Here is a 26,956-nt window from a genome sequence, read left to right as displayed (position 1 = left end):
GACCTAACCCCTATGCAGGACAGTGGGCTGGCTCTGGCCAGGTTTCTAGATTGGGGAGACAGGAAGTAGTCTGTAGTAGGCCGAAAATGGCCCCCAACCCCTGGAACCTGTGAATTTGATCTAACACGCAAAGTCTCTGGGCATGTGATGAAGAATGTTGATGGGAAAATTACCCTGGATGGTCTAAGTGGCCTTATGTGAAATCACATGTATTTTTTTAAGGCATATTTGACATGCAGAGGTGAAGGCAATGTGAAGATGGAGCCCAGAGAGGTGTGAAGATGCTGGTCTTAAAGGTGGAAATGATACAGCCACAGCAAAGGTGGGAAGAGGTGAGGAACAGATTCTTCCCTGGAGCTTCTGAAGGGAGCCGGACCCTGCCAACACCTTGATTTCAGCCCAGAGACAAGCACTTTGAAAATTTGGCCTCCAAATTTGTATTCTCCAGATTCCCTCCAGAACTATGAGAACTATTTAAAGAACAACTTTCTGTTGTTTAAGTCACTGTGTGGTAATTTGTTGGTCATGGGAAACCAATACACAGCCCATCAGAGGCGCTCTTCATGAACAGCAATAATTTCACTACGAATACAGAGCACAGAAAATCCAGCCAAATTAGATGAATGGAGTTCCTACTATGTGCCAGGACCGTGCTAGAGTTTTCCATAAACTTTTACTTTTAATCCATTCTCCTACGAACACAGAACCTAAATGTGCTACTGAATTTTGGGGGTGTGACAGTGACTAAGTCAGCACACTGTATTATCCCAAATTTAGCACAAGGATGATAAAGACTGGAAAATGGACAATGACCCCTGCTCAAGTTTCCCAGTCACAGAAATTAATGCCAATCTTTTTCTTTTGATGTCCTGTTTTTCTCATCTTGTGCATTAAAATGGTTCGAAGATGCTGAGAAAACACCTGCTCATGACAGTGTAGCAGAGAGACAGATAATATGCTTTCCAATAAGCTTAATGGGAGAATGTTCTTTTGGTAACAGGTATTATGTAGTCTCCATAAATCTAGGCCTGAAAATATTCCCTGAAGACACAAAACTGGACAAAACTGAAAGATTACACACGTTTCCACAAAACATCGAATTCTTAAATACCTCAAGTTTCTCTTGAAGAAAAAAAAAAAGTAATTTTCCAAGAAGAAAACCGCCACCTAAATAAAGTATAATGAACATAATTGTCACCTAAGATTACCACTTGCCTAGGAATGGTTCATTTTCCATTCTGGTGTCTCGTTCGCCAGCATTAATCAATGTGACTCTAGCCACCCCTTCAAGTAAACGTCTTGGACACTGTAACCTTATTCCATTTTATTTCTTGGTAACTTTATAAAATCCAGTATATCCTGCCTTACACGCATAACTAACTGATCTGCTGCTCCCCAAAAACATCACTTTTGATATGCTGCCTTCAAAAATAACCTATCAGTGGATGAATCATCTGCATTCCTTGGTATTCATTATTTTCTCTTTCTTGACATTGGAAAAGGGGAAAAAATCAACAGGTAAAAAACAGAACAGAGATATACATCATAAAGACACTTTTCAATTATCAGTCACTTTGGGGGTCTGGAATATTAAGTGAATCATAAAATTTCTAATATTCAACTATTTTTGATCTTTAAAAAAATCAGCAGTTTCCTATGGACCTACCGATATTATGAATCAACTGTACAGATAATTTCTGAGCATAAATTTAAGTTTCAGGTTCTCATACACCAAATCTTTAGCAGAGCTATTAACAGTAGTACTCTGAACAGGTCCTCCTTATGCTCTTATCCAGGGCTGGTTACCTGCTAGTGAGATTACTGAAGGTAAACAAGGACAAAAGGAGTGAGAAGGAAGGAAGTGGAAATAAGAAGACACAGATGATCTACCAAGTGGATTATACTCCTTTACAGAAGGACCATGAACTTATCTAACATGCTACCTTTCTCCTCAGAGGCACTCAATGAGCTTGGAACATAGTGTTAAAGTGAGAGTAAGTCCTGAACCTTTCTTCTTCAAAAGTAAATGGTTTGAGAGCTGTGATAAAAATCTAGTACTAAAAACATTCCTCTCATCTATCATTTCCTACTTCCCTTCCCAATCCAAAAAGCAAAACAAAATAAAAATGCCCCAGTAGTAAAGAACAAATGAATGAACAAATAAAAAGTTCTGGATTTTAAAAATCCATTCATAGCATTAGCCAGGTATACACGGTGGGGGAGAAAAAGAGAAAACACAGAATTTAAAAATGCAAGGAAGAAAGAAAAGTATAAAGTCAAAAAAAAGGGAAATGGGTGAGAATTCTAATTTCTGGGTACAAAACATCCCACAGATTATCAAGTTCTGAAAGCTTAAGTACAGAGGCTAATATATAAAGGATTACTGTATTTCCCATTTCACCCACGGGTAGCATGACCACGAATGATAATCTACTGCCCTGAAATTATTTTTTAAAAATGGTGGAGAAAACAGGTATGTAAGCGCTGCAGGATCAGGCAGATCAGTAGGAAATCCTATAGATTCTATAATGCATGTATCTACACTACCTAAAAGATAGACTTTCCTTTGTAAAAGGAAAGTGTTTTGACTATCAAACTTAAGACAGTTTTGCCCTCGTGAATGACATTCTAGATGGTGCTGAGTCCACTAAATTCGTAGTGAAATCTATGGAGAAGTATAGTTCATAAACATGGAAATCTTCAATGACATCAAAATACAGTTTCAAATAAAAAACTGCCTACAATAGAATTTGAGCCATCCTCTCCCTCATAGATGATTGTGTGAGTAGTAAATATTATTAATGGTATCAGTGTGTTTTAAAGTTTAAAAAACCCCCACAAAAACCTGATAGCTAAAGAATTATGGCACCAATAACCATTTTTCACTTTAGTAACACATGATTTTTAACCAGTTTTCAAGAGATGCTGATATCTTATGGAGTTCCTTGAAGCAACATTCCACCAACAGATAAATCTTCCTGAAAAACTAAATATTTTTTTAATGTGCTTGGCAAGATACTGAAATAGTTTTGAGGAACTCAGTGAACTTAAAATATGGCAGTTTCTTCATCCCTCTTGGTTTTAAGGATCTTACTGTTCCATAAAATAATTTGTGTCTTTTCAAATAATAGAGAAAAAGAGGTCAGTGGAAGTTCACCATGTGACTTAAGAGTAGCAACAATAAATGCATTTATGACATTTAAAAAAATTGTTGGTAGCGCTAGTTCTTCCCTCTCACTTCCTCATGCTGCTCTGATGAGCTAGTTCTAGTAAGTAAACAAAGCAAGACTTGGCCACATATTGAAATGCCATCAATATTCCTTTTTATTATATATAAAGTAAAAGTGAGCCTCTTTTTTTCTCTCTGGAAATAACAGACTGCATTTTAAAGTAACTTCAGTTTGTGAGAGGACCTAAAAATAATCATGGCACCTTCAATTAAAGCAGGCTACTTTTATCAAAGGCACAATGACCCAAGGGTAAAAGGTAAACCCTTTTCTTGTTCTTAATTTTTAAGTTAAAACTAAAAATGAGGAAAATTTTCTAAATTTCCAGCTTTTAAGCATATCAAAACTCTAAAACATCACTTTAGCAACTACAGATCATTATTCAAAAACCCAAAACCTCAATATCGCGCCCTGCTAATTCCTTTAAAAGTTGTTCACATGACTGCATTTTTAATTTGCTTATCAAATCAGTATACACTGGCAGTGGAAGCTCTAAGCCAGCCCAGGAGGAAGACAAAGTGCTGGGAAAGTCCAAATAGGAAGAGTAAGCAGCTTATTCACATGGAGATTTGCTCAAAGCGGAGCAGCGAACAAAAGAACTCATGGACCACAACAGGGCCAAAAGGCTTTCCTCTCTGCGCCCCACTCCTCTGGAAAGTGTTAACTAGTGGGAGGAATGGAATATATAAAAATGGAACTTGAAACCTTTCTTATTTTCTGCCTCTTGTTTTTCCCAAATTATCTCTATTCCACAGTCCATCTTATCTTCCCTGCCCACTGTGCTTATTCCTTTCATTCTACTTGTTTTCCGATTTTGCCATTTCCTCTTATTTCAATGTGCCATTCCTCTGAAGCCCTTCTCATTTTCTCCTGCCTCCTTATTTTCCAGCCTTCCTGAACCGCCACAATTCCCTTTTGTGCTTGGAGCAAATCATCCCCACCACTATCACCTAGTCCTTCCTGCCCCTTTTTGAGCACAACACCTACATGGAAGGCCCATTCTTTGGATGCAGTTATGATCTTACATTTTTCAAAATGTAAATCTAACACCAGAGAAAAAAGAGGAAATTTTATAGCCAAATACAAGGACATTTATACTTTACTCTATAAAGAGTAGATCACAAGTAATGAGCTAGTATCACTACTGTTTCTGAGGACCTTTCCCATTTCATGCTTGTGTTCTCTGCTCAATTCTTAATAGAATTTCAAGGTCTTATTACAGCACCAAAAACTGGAACAGGGTAATATAGTCTGCTACACTGTGGTGTGTTTAGTTGGGCAAAATGAATTTAAAATAAAGCCAAGGCTAGTCATGGCAGGAAGGATGACCTGTAATTAGCACCTGTGCAATACTGACTATAATTGTCACACTACAATACACTGATCCTACAAAACCAAAGATTCAACAGCCTGCCTTTACATACAGCAGCTATATGTAGGGATCCTAAAGGAACATTCCACAGAAGGAGATCTAGTGACAAGTCAATGTTGACATACAGCTGGAAAGTAGGCAAAATTCCATCACAAATGCTGAGACTAATTCAGATGGACTATTCATAGAAATGGTTTCTGACTATATACTGTGGCAGGCAGCCTCTGTGATGCCACCCTCCCTTCCCCACCGCACCCCTAGAACATCCTCTCCTGGTACTCACACTTCTGTATAGACGTCTTCCACAATGTATCAACAGACACAGTATGTGACTAATGAAATATGACCAATATGAAAGTGATGGTGTATGATTTCCAAGGTATAAGAAACAGTGTTAAACTTTAAATTTAGTGAATGTCCTAGTTAGTTTATCTGCCTGGATTAAACTGTCCCTACAGCAAGCAATATGAGTGTTAGCAAAATAAATATCATTCACCCAAGTCATCTCTAGCCAACCAGCCCCACCACACACACCCTTTCCCCAACATTTTTAATGTCTAGCAAAGTAATTTAAAGCAGTCAATGTGGGGCAGATTCAAACACAGAATCAAGCTGGCCTGTCATGTTCCACTCCTCAGCCTCACAAGAGAATCCAGCTGAGAGAGGAGGCAGAGAAACGATGAGGAAAGAGGGCTGAACTTTATTCTTGCTCAGAATTCATCAGATTGTTTGTGGGTAGCCATAGCCAAAAGAATTTTTTGGTCTAGACGCCCCTTGTAATCCCTTCATATCTCAAGTCCTTGGCACTCAAGGTTCCTCAACACTGACCCAGACTGCAGGATGCCTTGCCTCTCGGCACTCTGTGGGGTGTGCTCAGAGGCTGGGTGTTCTGCTAACATAATCCACAGGAGGCAGTTCGCATAAGCCGAAAAATGTTATGGTCTTCACCCACACTCTGTAACGTTGGTTTCTAAAGTACTTAGTCTTAGTAAGAGTCTGAAGCTGTATTAAGAGCTCATGACAGTCCTCTGAAATACGGGTTATTAATTACCTCTATGAAGAAACTGAAGCTTTGGAAAACTGACTATCTTCCCCAAAGGCACACAGCTCACAAGTGACAGAGCTAGAACTAAATGCAAGGTCCCCACTATAGTTATTTTGCTTCTAAGCATGGCACATTTGTTATGCTGACCTATGACCCAGTTAAACTCAGAAATCAACTTAGCTAAATGAGAGAATGACATATAAAAGTTTCAATTTAACAAAATTGAAGGTACCAGAAATGAACGAACCATGTCATCACTTACATCTGCTGTTTAAAGAATTCTTTGGAATGATATGTATTTTACCAACATGGGTTCTGATGTCATCTAAATGCCTCTATGATCAGTTCCCAAGAAAGTAAAAAGGCAGAGGAAATAATATGGGTTCACAGAGTTAAGTACTACATATGGTAGAAACTAATCAAAATTCTGCCCTCAATCTTCTGGTGAACATTCATTTCAAAAGGAAATGCAAAGAATTTTTTCACACGTTGCTTATCCTTTTACACGTAAATGAAAAATGTGAAGCTTCAAGCATGATTTAATGAGTTAAGACTTCTTAAATCGACATGACAAAAATGTCTCATCCTGCCTGTTGAAAAAATCACGTAGTTAACATCTTTAAAACATTCTGGACTGCAACATAAAGACAGGGAAAAGGGCAAAAGGCAAAAAGATAGGATAAGTGATACAACTTGATAAAGATAACTACACACTCTACTCATTGCAACAATTTGGGAAACCACAGTTCCCTTGTTGCTGAGCTGCAGATTTACCTGTGCACCACTAAAGTCAACACCTCTCTAAGGAAAAAAACAATCAGCATACTGGGGTCTTACAAAAAAAGCTATTCATAGCTTGACTTCTGCTCTGGCCTTCAGAGGGAATGACTGGATTGGAAGTCACATGTCAATGAGAAGCACACTCCTTCTGAAAACAGCCTTCTGTCCTCAAACCTGTCTCCTTTCCCATCCCATAGGTAGGCAGCTGTGACAAGGCTGGAAGTCGCTCAGAGGCCTCCACAACTGGGGAAGGACGGACCTGGCAGCTCATATTTAAAATGGAAGTGAGGGTGTTAAATGCCCAGTTTCTTGCCAAAAAGAATGTCTCCTGCATTTTGATCCAGGGGTCTACGTTATCCTTTTTAAAAAGAAGTTATTTGGGCTTGTTTGGACTATTTTCACTTTTCAGACTATACTTGGCAAGAAAGATGGGTGAATTCCACTGACCTGAGCTCACTTCTAATTTTTTTCATGTTTTCTTGATATTTTTGCCATGCTTAGCAGTCATTCACAGCTGCAGACAGGTGGAAACACACAGGATTTATCATCCCCAAAGACTTGAGAGGTGAAGCAATAATAAAAATCCACCTAGATACTGTACATTTTCAAATGCAGTGAGGAAAAGCACACACCCCAGGAGAAAAAAAGAGCCATGCCCCCTCCACAAACTCTTCTAAAACATCCTATCTGAGCATATAGGGGGGGATATGCGCTCACAACAGAAAAGAGTGCAAGAAGAGAGCAGCCCCTCGAGTAGTGCAAAAGCAGCCCCTCGAGTAGTGCAAAAGCCCCACTAAATATCTTATGTTAAGCAGAAAAGCCCCAGTGTTCTCTCTTACAGGGAGCCAAGACCAAAAGAGATTCCAGAAGAAAATCTGCCTTGACTCCCAACATTCCAGACCTTATTAACAGTAGGCTCGTCCTTTCAAACAAAGGAAACACTGTCAGCCCTGCACAGGTGGATGCAGCCACCCCTGTCCACAGCCCCCACCGTCTAACCTATCCAACTGAGGACAGACTCCAGGGACCTATGACTGTCCACAATCTCAGGCCTTACTACAGTAATTCTTATCTGCAGAATGAATAAACTTTCCTGCTAATTTTCAGTAAACAGATACTGGGGGCAGATTCTGGTTTCTGAGCAAGGATAGCAAAATATAGAGAAAAAAATGTCAGAGAGGACTTTCTGAGAAGGAATTAGAATACAAAAACCTGATAATAAGAAATACAGCTCGGGTCAGAAGGCAATTTGTGGTCTCTGAAGGAGAAAAGCACAAGAAGAATGCTTTTGTCACCGGCTTTCAGTGTTACAATCAGAAATTATGACTCTATGTGGTGGAATTTCATCTGAAGTGTAAACTGAATCTTTGGATTCTCAACAATTCCAAAGGTCAAATGCCAAAAGTATGCTGTATCCTCATTTCTTCTATATTTGGAATTCTTACCATTTTGTCTCAATTTTCCCCACCATGGCATTGTAAGTTCTTGAGGTCTGCACATAAGCTACTACCTATATGTTAGGAACTCTCCCCCCACCAGTGGATCCTCACCAAAGCTTTGAATTTCACTCTGACTTCACATAATCCTTCCTAGCAGATAATCTTACTCTCCTTTCTGAGGATACATGACAAAGAGACTACAACTCTGGTTGAAAATTGGGAAATTTCAGTTACAAACCCTGTATCCCACTGGATAACATCCTTAACATCATATGCTTTGGTTTTGACCAAGGATAAAATATAAGAATTAAGACTTCCCTCTCAATAAAGGGCAACAAAAACTTCTTTAGCCTCTGTGATGAAAGGCAACAGGGCAATTTTAACTGGGTTTTGGCCACAGAACAGGACCAAGGCCCAGCTCTTGTGCAACAATCTGTACACAGGACATTTTCCATTCCTGTCCTAACAACTATGAACTTGGTGCCCAAGCACTGATCTAAAATCAAATGCTGGAAAAGGAAAGAGAGAAAAATTCTTGAAGTATTTTTTCCTAACTAATCTGCATTATTATACCCTGGGAAGACAAGCAGGCTTCACAGAGGAGGTGGTATCTGAGCTGGTTCTTGAAAAACTGAGAGTTTGCTAGGCAGACAGACATGAAGGGCAGGCCAAGGAGAGAATGAGGCATATTCATGAAATGGAACAAAACTCTGGGCATGGCGGGGGGGGGGGGCTGTACTTTAGGAGGCTAGCAGGTGCCATAGCAAGCAGTTTAGACTTTATTCCCTGGACTCTGGAGAGCACCCCATGGAGGGGAATCGCATGTTCAGATTCTAATGGAACTGCAGCCACTCATAATACAGAGGATGGATGGAGAGGAAAATAAGTAAACACACATCTTAAAACATAAAGTGGTTCTGGAAGGTCTAGTCAAGATCACACTGAGCAAAGTGAATCATAGCTTGAACTTGTAAGAAATATATGAGAAGAAACCAAAGACAGGGCCCATGATGAAGGATGCCCCAAGAGGGTATCCAGAGTGTCCCATAAAGAGGCAGAAGATAGGAGAAACCTCGCACCTGGCTTGAGGCGCCAGATTTCTGCCCAGTAGCAACCCCTTCCAGAGAGCCTGAATGCCACTTTCAGAAGGAGTGATCCAGGTTTAGCTTTCAAGACGTAAGATGGGTTTAAGCAGAAGGAAGCCACGTCTGGCTTACAGCGGAAGAAGGTGCAGGGGAAGGCATGAAGGGCAGAGGGAAAGCCATCAGTGGGAGGGTAGAGATATACCTGTTCTGCAAAGGGGATCACTGGGATGATGAGGGGTAATCCTAAGAGTACGGAGGGAGACGATAAAAATGATTAAGTAACAAGGGTGACCATTATACCAAAGTGTTAAGAACTAAGCTAGACTATTTTTAACATTTAATAACGGGAATTAAAATACCCACTTTATAGATGGAGGAATAGAGATGCACGGAATACTAAAAGCAAATACCAAGTGACAAAGCCTGATGTCTGATACCACAGCCCCAACTGTTCTCCATTGGCACCATGAACTCCAGGTAGTTAGTGCAAGGAAACAGGAATTCTCCACTTCTCTGGGGGCGCTGTGGGAGTTTGTCCTGCCTAGGCTGTTTCCCTGAAGGTAATCATAAATGAAAGGAGGGGCTGGCTGCAGAGCTCTACCCTTGAGCAGTACAGCAATTTGTTCTAGAAGAGGAAATGGTGTAATAACTACGTGTTCAAACAGAAGGCCTGTTCTGGAAAACAAAGCAATTAAGATAAAGGATTCATTCCACGAATATTTACTGAGTACCTACTATCTGCCAGGCATAGTTCTAGGAGGTAGGTAGAAATGGTTAGTTAAGCTAAGTTCCTACATTGTATTGTGTGCTATGTCATGAGCCACACCTTATGTAACCATCCTTAGTATCAGACAGTAGTTCTCTTGGCTGACCATCACTCCCAGTGGAGATCAGATAAAAACAAAACAAAAGCAAACAACAGTAACAAAAAAACACACAAAAACAAAACAATGAAGCCAGATCAGGCAGAGATTCTGATTTTAGGAGGTCTGAAATGAGGTTTAGGAATCTGTATTTTCTTGAAGTCCCACCATGTTTCCAAAATATAGTTAACTTGAGAGAAGCAGGATGCAAGAGAGTACTTAATCTATCTCTACCTTTTTAATGTATTTATTTGTTCAGATTAACATAAATTGTCTGCTTCCTTACGTGTAGTTTTATCACAGGACCAAATACAAATTTAAAGTTTGCCCCTTTTTTGTTAACGTTTGTCTTTTGTAAGTGGTAAAAAGGTAATTAACTCAATTAGATTCCCTCAAAAACCTAGAGAATTCTGAAGTAAAAAGGTTGGCCTCCTCTGGAAATATGAACATCTTAACCTAATGTAGAAAATACCACAAGCCACGTGTCATGGTTAAGTATATATCCTATTGTTGTGCAAACCACATATGAATGGAAACAGATCACTCTAGTATTAACTATAGTTTAATATTAATCAGATGGCATCACATACTTGAGAATTACGTAAAAGACTTATTTCCTGGGTATAGAAGTCTACAGGATTCTTTTATGTACAAACTTACTAATGTCTTCAATTTATCTGTCCTCAGTTTCTTAAAATATTTAATAGACTGTTTTTCAGAGTAGTTTTAGGTTCACAGCAAAACTGAGCACAAGGTACAGAGCGTGCCCATATATACCATGTCCCCACATACACATAGCCTGTCCCACCTATCAAAACCCCACACCAGAGTGGTACCTTTGTTACAACTGATGAACCTACACTGACACATCCCGTCACCCAAAGTCCATAGTTTGTTTACATTAGGGTATACGGAGCTCTTGGTGTTGTACATTCTATGGGTTTCAACAAATGTATAATGACATGCATCCACCATTACAGTATACAGAGTAGTTCATTGCCCTAAAAACCCTCGGTGCTCCACCTTGTCATTCCTCCCTTCTTCCCAACCCCTAGCAACTATGAATCTGTTTACTGTCTCCATAGTTTTTTTTTTTTAAATAATGTTCTGATTTTTCAATTATAATTGACGTACAATATTATATTAGTTTCAGGTGTGTAACACAGTGATTAGACATTTATGTAACTTACAAAGTAATCACCCCAATAAGTCTAGTACCCATCTGACACCACACATGGTTATTACAATATTATTTACTATATTCCCTATGCTGTACTTTACATCCCTGTGACTTTTTATTGCTATAGAAGCAACAAAAGTGTCCATTGATAGATGAATGGATAAAGAAGATGTGGTACATATACAGAATGGAATATTACCCAGCCATTAAAAAGAATGAAATCTTGCCATTTGAGTAGATCTAGAGGATATTATGCTAAGTGAAATAAGTCAGGCAAAGAAAAATAAATACCATATAACTTCACTTATACGTGGAATCTAAAAACTGTTTCCATAGTTTTGCCTTTTCCTATCATATAGTTGCAATCATATAGGATACAGACTTCTCAGTTTGGCTTCTTTCACTTAGTAATATGCATTTAAGGTGCCTCCATGTCTTTTCATGGCTTGATAGCTCATTTCTTTTTAGCACTAAGTAATATTCCACTGTCTGGATGTACCACAACTTATTTATCCATTCACTTACTGAAGGACATCTTGGTTGCTTCCAAGTTTTAGTAAATACAAATAAAGCTGCTATAAACATTTGTGTGTGCAGATTTCTGTCAGGACATAAGTTTTCAATGGATTTGGATAAATGGAGACATATTTTTTTACCCAACATATAAACCCCTCAGATCCTTATTGAAATGAGCCTCTGTATGTATCCATGTCATCGTCCTTAAATCTTTTTTGGCGTAAGGCAGGGCAAAAATTATTAGAGACTAAATCAAGTAATCAAGGTAGTTCAAACCTCAGATGCTTTCTGAAGATAGCTTATACAGCCTTCCTTCCTTCCTTCCTTCCTTCCTTCCTTCCTTCCTTCCTTCCGGACTGAACTTCTCCTTAGGAAAACATTTCTATTTTTTTTGTGTGTGAATTTTATTATGTGTCCAAGGTTAAAAATTGTAATATCACTAGTATATAATTTCAAACTTAGAAATGACTGTCTCATTTGACTAAAAATTATTCTATATGGCAAACATAGCATTTTGCCTTACGAGCTGTTTCAAGGACTCTTGAACCTTGGGTCTCTTTTATATACTTGTTTATGTTTTGTTTAATAAATATAAGAATAATACTTGATAATAATTATAAGAATAATTCATAAAACTTGGAAAATTAAGAAAAGAGACAAAATTAAAAGAACCTATAGTACATTTCATTCAGAGAAATTACCGTTCCCTTTTCACTGTTATCTCACTAGTCCTCTTTTTCATGCTACAATTCGCTCATATAAACAATATGGGGGCAAATATTGATGACAATGTCTGGTTTCACCCAGTTTTCCTCTGCTCTGACAGAGGCCAGTCTTCCCTATAAAACCAAACATACATAACCTCCGTTTTTTTCATTCACACACAGATTCTCACATACACAGTCCAGTTTCTACCTGGTTATGGTCCAATTAGGAAGCGGTATACTTAGCAAGTTTTATAACCAGTTCTTATCAAGTCTTTTACAGTTGTCCGTGCTTTTATTTACATCTGTAAATTCACCTGGCTCTCCAGCCAGGGGCCTCAGGTGGCTGGAACATGATCCCATGCAACAAAAATGTTGTGGGTTTGATTCCCGGTGAGAGCACATACCTAGGTTGAGTGTTTGATCCCTGTTTAGAGGCAACTGATCGATGTTTCTCTCTCACATCAATCTCTCTCTCTCTCTCTCTCTCCTTCCCTCTTCCCATCTCTCTCTCAAATCAATAAACGTATCCTCGGGTGAGGGCCAAAAAAAAAAAAAAAAGCTACTTTCTTCAAAAAGTCTCTTTTTAACTCCTGTGGCATCAAAATCGATTTTCTCTAAATCTTACCTAAAAACTTCATTTTAAAAACACATATACCTTCTTTCTCAAATTAACTGATCTATAACTGCAAGATTAATCTGCAGACACCGAAAAACACGTGCCCCTTTGAGTAGATGTCTGCCTGTAATATGTGGTGACCCTAATTCTTGTATCTCATTCTCAGTCTAAGAATAGTTCATTCAGGATGCCAAAGGTGGCATTAAACAATAACTGATGCCTGAAACTAAACAGAAATACATTCCTATTACACAATGATAAATTTCAGTACAGCATAGAATAACATCTGGTTTTATGACGTATAATTATTTTGAGATCTAAACTAGCCCTATATGTCTTAGAAAGATTGTTTTACTTTGGATCTCTTCCACATCTATCTACTTGGAGTGAAACAACTGAAATAGGATAATGTAAAGACACTCAGATACTTGTTACTGAGATTATGTAGAATGTTACCTGGCACATGTAACCAAAAAATAGTATTTCTGCTATGAAGTGTTAATAAAAGAGAGTTAATGCTATATTCTCTCCTTACTAAAAGATCAAACGTCTACCCATTCCTAGTAGAAAGACCAACCACCATGAAATAATGCTCTTACGTAGAAGATGTTTCTTTTAGAATGACCCCTTCTCAATAATTCATTCCTCAGGGCAAATGTCTTTGCATCTTACCTTGCAAGTCTGAATCATTTGACTTTGGACTACTTCTTGCTCGACGCTCAGTTTTCTTAATTCCTGGCCCGCCACCACTGCCGCCTCCTCCACCTCCACCGCCTCCACCACTGTGGCCTTTCCCATAGCCATTGTAGACGGTTGTACAATTGCTTTTGTAGATAGAAGAGGGTGGGCTGTTGAGGCGATTCTGGCGGTCAATCTGGCGGTCTTTCAGTTTTTTGTGTGGAGGCTTGCTGTACTGGTCTTCTCGGGTAATGTAGCTTGACATTCCATAGAGTGGTATAATTTCTAAAATGGAAGATTATGACAAATGCAAGCTCAGTCTACATTTTAAATAATAAATTATTAAGTGGTTAAATAACCTGACTCCTAACAATATTCTCATTTGTTTCTAATCAATCAAGGAATAATTAACCTTTAAAAACTATACTGTGTGTTAGGAATGTTCCAGAAATTAATACACTAAAAAAGACAAAATTACTGTACAAAAAGAGTTTATATTCTGATTGAATTTTTAAGTTTTTGCCTGTCAAACTGAATTTTTGATTTTGCCTGTCAAAATGTTTCTTTCAGTTGTTGCAATAGTCAGTAGTCAAGGCTTTTCACAATGTCATTAAGCTCAGACCTAACCATAAAACTCTGACAAATGCTCAAATATTTAATATATATTGTGTCAAAGTACTGAATACTTTTTTAAGATTACAGTTAATTAACTGAATTTTTTTCAGTTTTTATCCAAATGTTTTCATGGAATATGCACACTCATCTAATATTCTGGGGTTTTCTGTCACTATTAATAGGAAGTTATTGACGCCTCTATGAAATCAGAGTATTCATTTCATCTTTTGCTATCATATATACATCGTCATGACAGCACCTTATTCTTTTGAATACTAAATTTCTTTCTAACTACTAAAAAAAATTACCAATCGAATTCTATCGCTAAATTACAACAGAAAATTTCACTTAAAATACCCATCTCAAATTTTTCTTTTGTTAATAAGAAAAAAATCACCTTGTGAGATAAACATATAGGAGGAAATATATATGTGTAATTGGCAAGAGAAAGTGAGGTGGTAATTTGCTCCGAAACTCTTTGGTGTAACAGGTATTTTTCATTAAATTTATCTGAACCAACATAATAAATGTTTAAAGTAATAAAATGCTTCAATTCATATTCTGACTCAAGAAAATCAGTTTGCAAAGTCCTAAAGGTTAAAGTCTAATTTTTACCCTCACTTATCTGGATTTTTAGTATCCACTTTGATAGAAAAGGGCTTTAGACTAAACTAACACCAAGGCTAAAATTAAAGAGACATAATGTTGGTATCTCTGAGACTCTTTTTCATTTCAAGGTAAGTATCTGCCTAACAATCAGTGAAACTGTGGCTGCACTAATGGCTATTCTTAAACTAAAACAGGGCTCAGGAGGACCACATCAACAGTGAGGGGATTTTCTGAGCTCTGTCAAGATTACACCATACAGCATCCAGGAAACTCAAAGGTTACTGAGACCTCACAGTCTTTTATCACTGGGAATGGGACACAAAACCCTTAATAATTTCCCTTCTACTGTCAGACTATATAGATGTCTAAGAAATGATGTGCTGCGATGGCCTCAAGGCACTCTCATATAAAAATATGTTACCAGGACATGGGAACACATGATACATCACTCACTGCCTCTTTTCTAAAATAACAACTGGCTATCCCAGTCCCTGCTCTTTGTGGGGTGGGATAGGGATTTGGAAAATATAAAGAAAGAAAGAGTTACAACCCACAAAGTAATTTTTGCAAGACACAATTCAGGATAAAGAAAGCTAGGAACTTCCCATAAGCTTTATACATCAGATAGACCCTCTTCTGCCATGCTTATTACAGAAGAAACAAAGGCCTCTCTGGCTCTCTTAAGCTACTTAAGTGTTGTAATCAGTTTCAACAGCTGCTGGTGCCAGCAATGACCTACTCACCTTGCTCGTATAATGTAGGAGGAAGATGATGCTGAGGAAAAAACTGAGGTGGCATATCTCCAGGTCCAGTAACAGGTGGGTAGTAAGCCGTGTGTGAGTTATGAATAAAATGCGGGTGGTGAGTCAAGTAGGGGGGTAGGTGATGGGTTGGAGACATGGCTGAGGGGTAACTTGGGGGGTAACATTCAGGAGACTGGGGTGTGACCACCACCCGACGCACTCCAGTATTGTCTTCAATCACCTAAAGAAAATAGCAGAAAGAGTAGTATGGATTATTAGCCAATATCTTGTGAATATATACAGCATTTAATTACTTCCCCCTTAGTTTTAATTTTCTGTCCTTTATAGGAAAAAAAAAATCAGTACATGTTAAATTCTGGTTCTGTAATTCAACCAGTTAAATGAGTTTCAGAAGTAATTACATTTAACCATTATAAGTTATGAAATTTTCATCAACCACCTAATTCTGATTACACAAAACCTTTTGGAATGATCAAGGGTGTGATAATCAATCTTGTTTATTTCCCAAAATTGTCACAGATGAAGTCTTCTAAGAATTCAAAAAGACTTGGAGGAAGGCTTCTGAAGATTGCATTCAAGAAAAATGAATTTAATATGAGCTTAGTTGATTTTAGGAATGACTTCAAATATAACCATCAGGCTAGTGGTTTCACCAGAAAGAAGAGACTTTCTGGGGCACACAGTGTGCTTCACAGGGCTGAGCTTCCTGAGAACACTTGACCCCATTCCTACTTTAGCATGTACACTTCCATCATCATAAAGGCTTTAGGAGAAAAAAGGGGAACATCAACTTCAGAAGCCATAAGAGTACCAAAAGTCATTTAATCTGGGACCAAGGATGTAAGTAAAATGAGGGGATTCCAACCAATGAAAACCCTGAGCAATCCCAAATCAAGTTGGACACTTTTGCTCACATATCCTGGTGATGTAATGAGTGCTGTGAAGATAGACACAACAAGGCAGCACCTGCTGTGAGCAGAGTGAGTGCCAATCAACATTAGATCCATACTTTCTTTAAATTTACCCAAGGAATATAATTTACTAAAGCAGCACAATACCAATATTTATTGTCTCTGTGGCCAATTTCATGCTACCTGCTCTAAGAGCAAACAATTCTGTTGAGATACAAGATAAGAAACAGCTAATATAACAGATACCATAATCAAAAGGGAAAGCTGTGCAATACAGAGAAGAGCATTGAATGACAGAATCTGGAAGGCTTTCGGAACCTCCAAGAATTGGTAAGACTGGAACAGCTGAGACAATGGCCTCTGAGTCAGGGCCCTAGAAGGAAGGGGACAATGAGGGCGTAAGAGTAAACATGGAAGCCAGGACCAGGCTGCCAAAGAGACTAACAAGTCTAATCACGTATTTAAGACAATCAGGCACACACAAGGTAGGAAGTTTTGTTTTTAGAAACAAACAAAAACCCAACATTGAAAATTAAACTTGTAATTCATACCTCATTACACTTCAGAAGGCTGATTATAGGCCAAAATAAAATGACTTAATGGTATCTAAAACATTCTAATAAAATTTATACTGAGCTTTGTTTTTAATATATTGCCTGATACAAAATGGCAAGTTTAGCAATGTTAGTCTGTACTTTAGTGTACAGGATAGGTTTGAATTAATAGCCATTAATCTTTATATTAAGAAAACTAAAATCTTTTACGTTTATTAACGAACCAATTAACATAACTGTCAGAATTAACTACTGTTAATATTTTGTTAATAAGGCAATATTAAATCCTTAAAATTAAGATTCTGAGTCATACTCCCTAATAAAGCTGAAAACATAGCTTTTTATGTATTTGTTAATAAATGTAACTTCTTCTGGGCCTTGGCAAGCTAATCGCATTAACCTCATATATGAATGACTGCCAATTTACAGGTATATGTGAAATGGTGCTTTAATAAACCATGATATTGGAAATCCTAATGCATGTGCTAATAATTATCATCAAAACACATCTTTTATGAATATATTTAGTAGCACACTTTGTACAATTTTAGCATAAATACAGATTTTTCTTACCATCGAATATAAACATACATCATTCTACAGTGCCGTCTACTTCCAAATTCAGATCTGAATTATGTCTAAGGAAATTATGCCTATGTTCCCCAAAGAATAAAGAAGTCTGAGGAGCAATGATAATGCACAAAGTAATAAGCAACCCAGGAAATGGTGGCAATAACATTCTCTGTTTAAAAACAAATTTATGGTTCAGAAAGAAATACATTACTGTAGCAGAATTTAAAAATCAGAAAGAGTTCAAGCCTCAAACTTCTCAGACAATAAAATGTGTCTTCAGTCTTCACAAACAGCCAAGGGAAAGACATTCATTTCCTTTTGGGATGAATGAAATTGTGACAATGTCCAGAGGCAGACAAATCGCCTATATTCAATTCAACAACTATTTCCTGACACATACTATGAGCTAAGCATTGTATATTCAAAGGTGAGGAGGAAAAAATAGGTGCTAAACAGTAAGATTTATCTACATTGCCTAAGAATAATAGAAAGAGAAAAACTAGACTAAGTAAGTACCGTTCAGAAATCAGAACAAAGTACTGCTATTATTATTATTTTTCATCTAGACTTTTTTTCTAGCTTTGTGACTCAACAGAATGGCCATTCACATAAATTCTCCAGAGAACAGACCCTTGGAAAAAATCAATGCCACCTGTTATGGGCTGAATTATGTCCACCATTCCCCCAACTGATTTATGTACTGAAATCCTAAGCCCCAGTATCTCAGCATATGACTATACTTGGAGATAGGGCCTTTAAAGTTATGTAATTATGATAAAATGAGGTCATATGGGTGGGCCCTAATCCAATATGACTGGCGTCCTTAAATGCTGTGTAAATTAGGACACAGCATACAGAAACAGGACTGTGTAAAGATACCAAAGGAAGATGACCATGTATAAGCCAAGGAGAGAGGTCTTAAAAGAAACCAAACTTGTAGCTTCCAGAACTGTGAGGAAATAATTTCTGCTGTTTAAGCCACCCAGTCTGTGGGCACTTTGTTATGGTAGCCCTACAAACTAATACATCACCTATCTGAACCTCCCAAGTCTCCTCTATCTTAAGTTCTACCACCAGCCTTGTCTGCTTTAAAAAACCCTCTATAAAAAGTAATGCATTTATCCCTTATGAACGAACTCCCAGCCACCTTCCTCAGGCTAAGGAAGAAAGTCAGCCTGATGGAAGGTAGTTCACTCCTTTATTTAATGAGAAACGTCTATGTGCCTAGTATTCTTTCCTCCAGTGGCCTAGACACAGGAGGAACGGCTAGGGAATAAGGCACAAAAGGTTAAACAGAAAGACTGTTTATCTTATTTGCATGGGTGTTTTTAGAGGTATGACCAAGAGAACTATTAAAACAAAATGAAAAAACTTGGAAGCAACAGCAAGACGGGGCAGCATGGGGAGACAGATGAGAAAGACACTCACAGCCAGTGCCTGTGGTCTGCCAACTGCTGGACATGGGTTATCTCATTGATCTACTGGAGAATTAGATATTAATTCTAATACATTCTCAAGCAAGGCAACACATTAATATGTTAAAGTCCTGGAACAGTAACTGATACATAACAGAAAAATCTTACCTAATAATTACTATTATTAATATTAGCACCTTATTAAAGCAGTCCTGTAAAGCATATACAGCTATCCCCGTTTTAGAGATAAGAGGAATAAAGTTCAGAGAAGTTAAGCTAACTCACCCAAGGTCAGAGAGTTCTGTCCTACTTCTCGGCTGCAAGTGACAAGAATCAAAAGAAGAGCTTAAAAGACAGGAGGCAACAGAAAAAGTTTTAAAGGCTGCCCTAGAGGACCAGGGATGAGCCAGGAAGTGGGGAGAGCAGACTGTACCGGGACACATGTGAACCTGCATGCAGGTAGGCAGTGTGCAAGGCCTGGCAGCCAGCTTTCGGAGGGGGCAAGGAATACTGAATGAGCCACCTGCACACAGAAAACTGGGACCAAATGGGTTTGTGAAAGGCTCCTACAGCGTGAATTACAGATCTCTCTCTCCCCACTGCAAGTCCCTCAAGGGCCCCTGGGCACACACAAGGCTTTCAATAAATGTTGGCTAAGTGAACAAATGAATGAAAAAGCACAACCCCAAAAAAGTTTACCTGCTTAGATTAGATGTCTAACAAGAACTATTAACACATTCATTATTGAAATTCCCTCCTATAACTCAGGTAAATATCTGACATTCTTCTCTAAAATCTCAGGTTAACCTAAACCCAGTTAACTGCAGATATGTCATGTCTGACTTGTATTTTAAATGTTTTAATGAAATATTATTTAATATTACTATTAAATTACCTTAGTATTTTATTTCACAAGAAAGACACTGAAAACCTGGAGGACCAAGGCGCTAGCTCTCACTTTTCCTTTTTTTTACTAACCCCTCACTGTGCATTTTCTAATCCAAGGTGTGGCAAAAGCAGGTTTACAGTTATTCATACAGAGAATACAATAAATAATAATACAAGAAAATACACTGTGCTTCGCATACTCACAACTATAAACCTACTTTTGCCTCACCCTGTACAGTGAACAGTATAATAGAGGAAAAGCAAGTTTGCTGGTCATGGAGAGTAGAGATTTGAAACAAGGAATGGCCTTTCCCTAGTCCACCCGTTTTGCTACTATGGATAAAACTCTTACCACCATCACCTAGCTACCATTAGAAGAAAGCAAAATTGGAATAAAGGACCATTCAAAGAGCAACCAGAGCTTGGCCAGACATGGTTCGGCGGTTGAGCATCAACTCAGGATCCAGGAGATCGGGGTTCGATTCCTGGTCAGGGCACTTGCCCAGGTTGCGGGCTCGATCCGAAGTGGGGGGCGTGCAGGGGGCAGCCGATCAATTACTCTCATCATTGATGTTCTGTCTCTCTCCCTTCCTCTCTCTGAAATCAATAAAGATATATTTTTTTAAAAAAAAGAGCAACCAGAATTATATTGAAGCAAATGGCCCTTCTATTTTACTGATGAGGTCAATTAACTTAAAAATGGTGGTAGAATTGAATGTCTTTTCCACATCTGACTTTTCTGCCCTTTCAAATTTCATGATCGTATCTGTGGTTTAAAATACCAAACATAGCTCTTAATGTCATTTCTCTTCATATCAGTAATGGCTAACATTGATGAAATAATATTTGTTCTTCCCAATGCTTTATTATCATTAATGTCCTAAGATAATAAACCCTCTAGGTTTAAGACCAACTCCTTTTGCCATACAGCATGGTATTTTTGTAGCCAAATGGAAAAATATATTATTGGTGATGTTTCTAGGTTTCTGAAAGCCCTTTATATAATCCAAGGGATCAGCTTGCAGAGCAGTTACATACTGATAATACCATCTCCAGAATTAAAAAAAAAGTTCTTTGAAAATTCTAATAACTTTCCTCAAACAGATCTTGTCGATTGTTAAGTAATCAACCAATTCATCTGCTGTATAGGTAACCAAACCTAAGGTTTTAAATAATAATAATAATCACCAAACCTAAGGTGATTCATGACTAAACAAAAATTCCCCAAACATTTTACCTACACACTCGTTTATATTTAAAAATCTTAAATTTTCTATTGAAGCTTCATTTTTAACCCACATGCTAACTCCAGGCAATGGCTAAGGTATAAACTGAGGGGGGGAATGGTTAGATCTAAGCCAGGTTGCTGTATAGGGGATCATAAGCTGAAGGTATTGATATGGCAATTGTCTTCCGGACTTCTGGCATGATTCATGATCCTTACTGACAGGCTCATTTGGGAGGTGACCAGTATAAGAAGATAACTCATAAATGGCAATCCCACTCTGTTTGCTTTTATATGTGCCAACACTTTTACATACACAGAAACAAGCCAAGCTTCTCACACTGACATAAATCTATAATCTATAAAAAGGGGCGCAACTGGGGCATATATAAATTAAAAAACTTTTAGTACTTTGCTGGACACACTTGGCTCTTTCCAGGTGACTACCCAATTACTCATAACTAAAACCACTGACGTTTGGAGAGTTTGACGAAAACAAGTATATCTTCTGTGGTATCTCTAATCCAACTACTTCAGTAAAGCAGGTGATGCTCTAGTTGAGGGAACACTGGCAGTAATTTATCAAGACTTTCCAAATTAAGAAGGATGCCAGGCAAGGTTAAGAGAAACAGCTTACAAACTGCAGAACCAAGGTTGGGTCCTCAGCTGGCTCCAGCTGTCATACCACACCCCAGCTGCCCCAACTTGAGGAACCCATGGGAAGGGAGAGAGCCCTGATTAGAAGAGCTGGGCTTCTCAAGACACTGCTGAGAATCAAGCAGCCCCTTCTACAAGCAGATGCTGAAGGCAAATGGCAAACTGATAAATTTGGTGTAACAAAGTTGTAACAATAACTACTCCTGTGACTTATATATCACCTAACAGTTTATAAAATGCCTGGCACAGAACTTAACGGGTAATACTCAGAAGATCCTCTAACATAGGTAACATCACAGTCCTAAATTCTAGATGAAGAATTTCAGGATCAATTGAGTAACTTAATAATCTAAGGTAAGCTAAGTATCATATTTTATTGTATCTCACCAGCCTAAATATCAAAAAGAAGCACATTTGAAGATCAAAAATCTAATCTTCCTCAATATCTGTGTGGCACATAAGAACACAGGACAGGTGAGACGTTACATCCACACAGTTTTATGCAATAAAATGGGCCAATTATTCCAGACTAAGTGGAAATGCTGTTTTAAAGGAACACACTATTTGTCAGAAGACAAACAGTAGGTAGAGATCTGATGGTTTAATTTATTAAGATATTAATAAAGCTACCACTACAAGGACTCTGTGGATAGTAACTGTTCCTATACTCTAGCACCTCACCACTGATTAGCACAGAAGAGATGGCCAATCAGATATGACTTCAGTCCAGCTTCTGAAGCACACTCACACACTCACATAGAAACACAGGCAGATTGTTCTTGATCGTACCTATGGTTTTTAAATTTTACATTTAAACATGATTCACTAGTCTTCCAATGGGTTCCATAGCCCAAGAAAGGATTAACCATCCATGCTGATGATGCTCAGATCATATTTATCACATAGCAAAGTAACTTTGTAAGCGTGATGGGTTCCAAAGAGCGTGTAGAAATATAAAATCCACCTAATCTTCATAAAGTTTTGAACTCAATAGGTTGGGCAAGGTTTTTTCCTAAGTTGTTACATATAACAAATATGTTACTAATTTAGAAAGGCAGACTATACTAACTGTGCAATAAAATATAATGTGCATAATTTAATCCTTACTGATTCAGAAGTCATTTCTAGATGTGATACTGTCTCAATACTGTTAATATGAAAATCAACTATCATTTTTCCACAGAAGTGAAGAATAGCATTCTAGTCAATAGAATGCCACATACCAAAGGAATGTGATATGCCACACTGTTTTAGTAATGATTGCTTACAGAAACTTACATTCTTACTTGGTCTCCTTTTTAAGGAACAGTAGAGCAGAATCACCTAATTTTAGATTAGAAAGAACCTCAGACATCCTCCAGCCCTTTCCTTTCTGCTTCTCCCTCCATAAGACAATAGTGACTTGTCAGTCAGTGACATTTTGATAATTACCTATTATGTGCTGAGCACCTTTCAAGAAACTAGAGATCCAGTGATGAACAAGGCACATAGTGTCCCTGACCTTGTGGAACTTAAGATGCTAAAAGGGAGGAAGACCAAAAATGATCAAGTAAACAAGGCAAACATCCAAGTAAATAGCTTAAAAATATTCCTAAAAATCACACAGAAAGTTGGACGCAGAGCCCAAACTGGGCTCATGTTTCCTCCTACTAATCGTGTGTTCAATTAAACCTCAATGCCAGGGTCTCAGAAACAAAAAGAAGAAACCCAAGAGAAAATGCAGAACAAGGAGACAGAGAGAAGGCTCAGAAAGAGGAAACGTGCACAATGCTTTGAGGGGGTTACATCCTGGGTACATTCTTTAATTTAGCAGTTCCAACCGTGTCTGTAATTATAACTTGGGCAAAATAAGCCATCTAATAAAAAATAAAGTTGCTGAATATCTACTGGTAATGGAAACTGGAACAGAATAGAAATGTAAGTCCTCTGCTCTTTCCACAGCTCCCGACTTCCATTAATACACTCTGTTCATTCTGGAAATCTTCCCTAACTTCCTATAGAAAAATCAATTCCTCCAGAGGACATGCAAGAGATTCCAATTCTCTTTATTCTTGGGAGCTGAATGTGTCTGAGTCTCAGTCTGACAGGGCACAGGACAATCCCCCATGCTCCTTTCTGCTCATCATTTTCACAACATTAAAGAAGAAACACAGCATTGGTTTAATTCCAGGTTGTAATTACTACAGGGAAGGAGCTGAAGTTAATATGTATAGCTCAGCTGGCTCAGCTGAGAAAAACTGGGAAAAGCATGCCAGGCTCCCACCAAATAAGCCCCATTGTTTCCACCACAGGGTCTCCGATTTCTGGCGAACTGTTTAAAAAATCCTCATTGGAGAATGACCAACCATACCAAAATTTAAATACTTCTTTAAATAAACTTCATGACTCTCCATGGGAAATAGAATATATATAATTTCAACAGGTGTTTACCCATTAACTAATCCCCAAAACAAAGGAATGAGGTACAGAGTATGTTCTCTACAATAACAACAAAAAAACTTATATCAACTACTATTCAGTTTTTAGGTTAGATCAATTAATCGGGGGGGGGGGTGTGTCCCAAATGACAGCACATTAACTTGAATAATTCACTTTTTCTTTTCATATGCTTTTTTAATCTTTTGGTCTCCATGAAGTTTTTCCTGTAACATTTGAAAAATGTTTCATAAATTACTATGAAAGGATGGAAAATAAAACTCAAGGCATCTGCTTAAGAAATTTTTATATATAAATTATTCAGAAAGTTAATAATGAGGTTAAAAATGGAGAAGAACCATGGCCAGTATACAATGAAAGGAAAAAACTGCTTCATTCTGTGTGATCTCAATGTGTATTTAGAAAGGCAAACTGCCAGTTTCATTGAAATTGTTTTAACAGTCTTCATTATAACAGCTACCACGTACAGAATGCCCACTGTTATGTGAGGTGTGGACTACATTTTCTCTTCATTCTTAACCTCTACCAGATCAGGCAGGTATTCGCATATGTGGTGAAAGAATTTGTAGAAGTTACATGGGAAGTAGCCACAGTGGAATTTGAAGGCAGGCCTCTTCAATTAATGCCCATGTCCCTCTCAGCTATAGCACTCGTCCTGTTTTCTCCCATGGTTTCAACCCTAATCACACTCACAAGTGTTTTTACATAATGGAAATGATGATGAGTGTGAGAAGACTAAATGCCTTCTTACCTAAATCCACTTTCTCATAGTTAAAAGAAAACTTAAGCCTATAGGTCAGATTTTTTCCTCTCCTCAAACCTTCCCAGCCTCCCACCAAAAAGGAAAGAGCAAAACACACATATACTACAATACACAAAAGCCTACTATATCAGAGGCTACTGAGGCAAAATGACAAGATTCCACTGTTCTCTGACCCTAAGTCCACATTATCTTTAAGGTCCATGGAATCAGTCCTCAACCTAAGAAAACAAAGATTGTTATGTTAACTGAACCTCTGAGCAGAACACAGCTGTCTGTCCCATCAACTCCGGGAGTTTCTCTTACTATAAGATGATCTCTGCACATTACCGACATTTGTTTTTTGTTAAACTTATTTAATCAAATTTACCAATTTATCTTTAAAGCACTTTCAGCCACTTAATTACGTAATGAATCTGCTATAATCAAGATTTTCTCCATTGACTCAGTTCAGAGTTACTAATGTAACATTTTTAATCATTCATTTGCCTCCCTCTTCAATTTTCTTACAATAATGGACCATCTCATATGTGGGAAGCTTACGCTTTAGTACTGGAGACAGATGTATGAGTAGGCACACCACACACCCACACTCACACTGTCAGAAAGTAATGTAACGTAAAGCACATCCATCCATCAGGGCAGGCACTGACGCTGACTTCAAGATTATATCATAGTGGGAAATAGGTCGGTAAAACCAAAAAGCATGGGTTGCAATTCTGGTTCTACTCTGAGCTTCAGCTTTCTTATTTGTAAATCACAGTAAAACCACTGGCAAGAAAAAGTACACTGCAGCTTCTCTCCACCAGAATGCTCAACTTTTAACTGGTATTCCTTAAATGGACCTTTAGCAAAAAAGGAGGTGTTATTTCTGCCATGACAATGGTGAGAACTGTACTCTGTTCAATGGAATGAAACACTTCCTCAAAATAAATGAGCAGGGGACATAATGGCATTCTGCATTCCTTGTTCTTTTCTGTTAATTGACTGGCAACGTGGATGTGATCCATCATCACATGTCCTGGCTGGAAGGGGCTGCTCTGCACCATTTATTCCCTTCAATGACTCTTATTTACAAAGACTTGTGTAAAACAAGTAATTTATTTAAAACAGGGGGAAGACTGCCTAACATTCTGGATACTCAAAACAAAACAAAACAAAGATGCCAAATTGGTTCACATGAAAGTAAAGATGAAAAAAATGAAATTACAGTGGCTACACTATGACTTAGATGGTAAAGAAACGAATAAGTTTTACATCAGAGAAGGGTAAAACTTCTCTGATCCCTGCTTGCACTTCAGCAATTTTCCTATGTAGGTACCAACTTTTTTATCCTAGCAAATAATTAAAAACTTAAAATTTCAGACTTTTTTACACCACTTGTAGAAACAGAGAAGGAATAGAAAGAAAAAAATTGGAAGAATATAACCCCCAAAATGTTAACACAATGATTATCTTCTGTGGGTAGTAAAATTATAAATATTTTTTTATGCTTTCATGATTTTTTTTCCCAGTGAGTATAGGATGCTCTTACACTGAGAAAAGAATAAAAAGGCAAAGAGGGGGAAAATGGTTGGTTAGGAATTTGGGAAGGAAGATGTGCTGGGAGAAACAGGAAGACATTCACATTGTGCTGAGTCTAGGACAAAAACTAAAGTATATACAGATATCACACTCCAGGAACCCAGGACATTTTAAACCTTATCTGGGTACAGGAGTATAACTTTTTCCTTTATCAACTTTTTTTTTTTTTTAATCTTCCAATATGCCTGTTACTTTTTAAATTGCTATTGGTTATTTTACTTAAAAGAAAAGCAAATTTTAGAGAAATTTAAGTACAAACAGCCAAGTTCTTACATCATACTCAGTAATTCACCAAGTCCAGGATGTGCCACATTATGGAGAAATGAGACTCCCATAACAGAGGACAGGCCCTGTTTATGTTAATAGTGTCTCCTTTGATATTTTACTAATTAATCTCTAAGTCAGTAGACTCTATGAAGAAATCACAATCAATGGTCAAGAGTGAAACTCATCTTGG

At 37.9% G+C, this 26,956-nt stretch overlaps 1 protein-coding gene across 4 annotated transcripts in view; it reads right to left on the bottom strand.

Moving 5' to 3' along the window:
• Positions 1-26,956, bottom strand: part of FNDC3B (fibronectin type III domain containing 3B) — a 292,074-nt gene that overhangs the window by 99,112 nt on the left and 166,006 nt on the right. For all 4 annotated transcript variants that reach the window (XM_081137956.1, XM_081137958.1, XM_081137959.1 and 1 more), the window contains exons 5-6: positions 15,476-15,716; positions 13,503-13,793 (exon numbers count right to left, since the gene is read on the bottom strand). In XM_081137956.1, coding sequence (XP_080994082.1) covers positions 13,503-13,793; positions 15,476-15,716 — 532 coding nt within the window. The remainder of the gene's footprint in view (positions 1-13,502; positions 13,794-15,475; positions 15,717-26,956) is intronic.

This window comes from Miniopterus schreibersii (genome assembly GCF_964146895.1).
Source record: "Miniopterus schreibersii genome assembly, chromosome: 5".
NCBI classification, from domain to species: Eukaryota; Metazoa; Chordata; class Mammalia; order Chiroptera; family Miniopteridae; genus Miniopterus; species Miniopterus schreibersii.
This window is presented reverse-complemented; position numbering and strand designations above follow the sequence as displayed.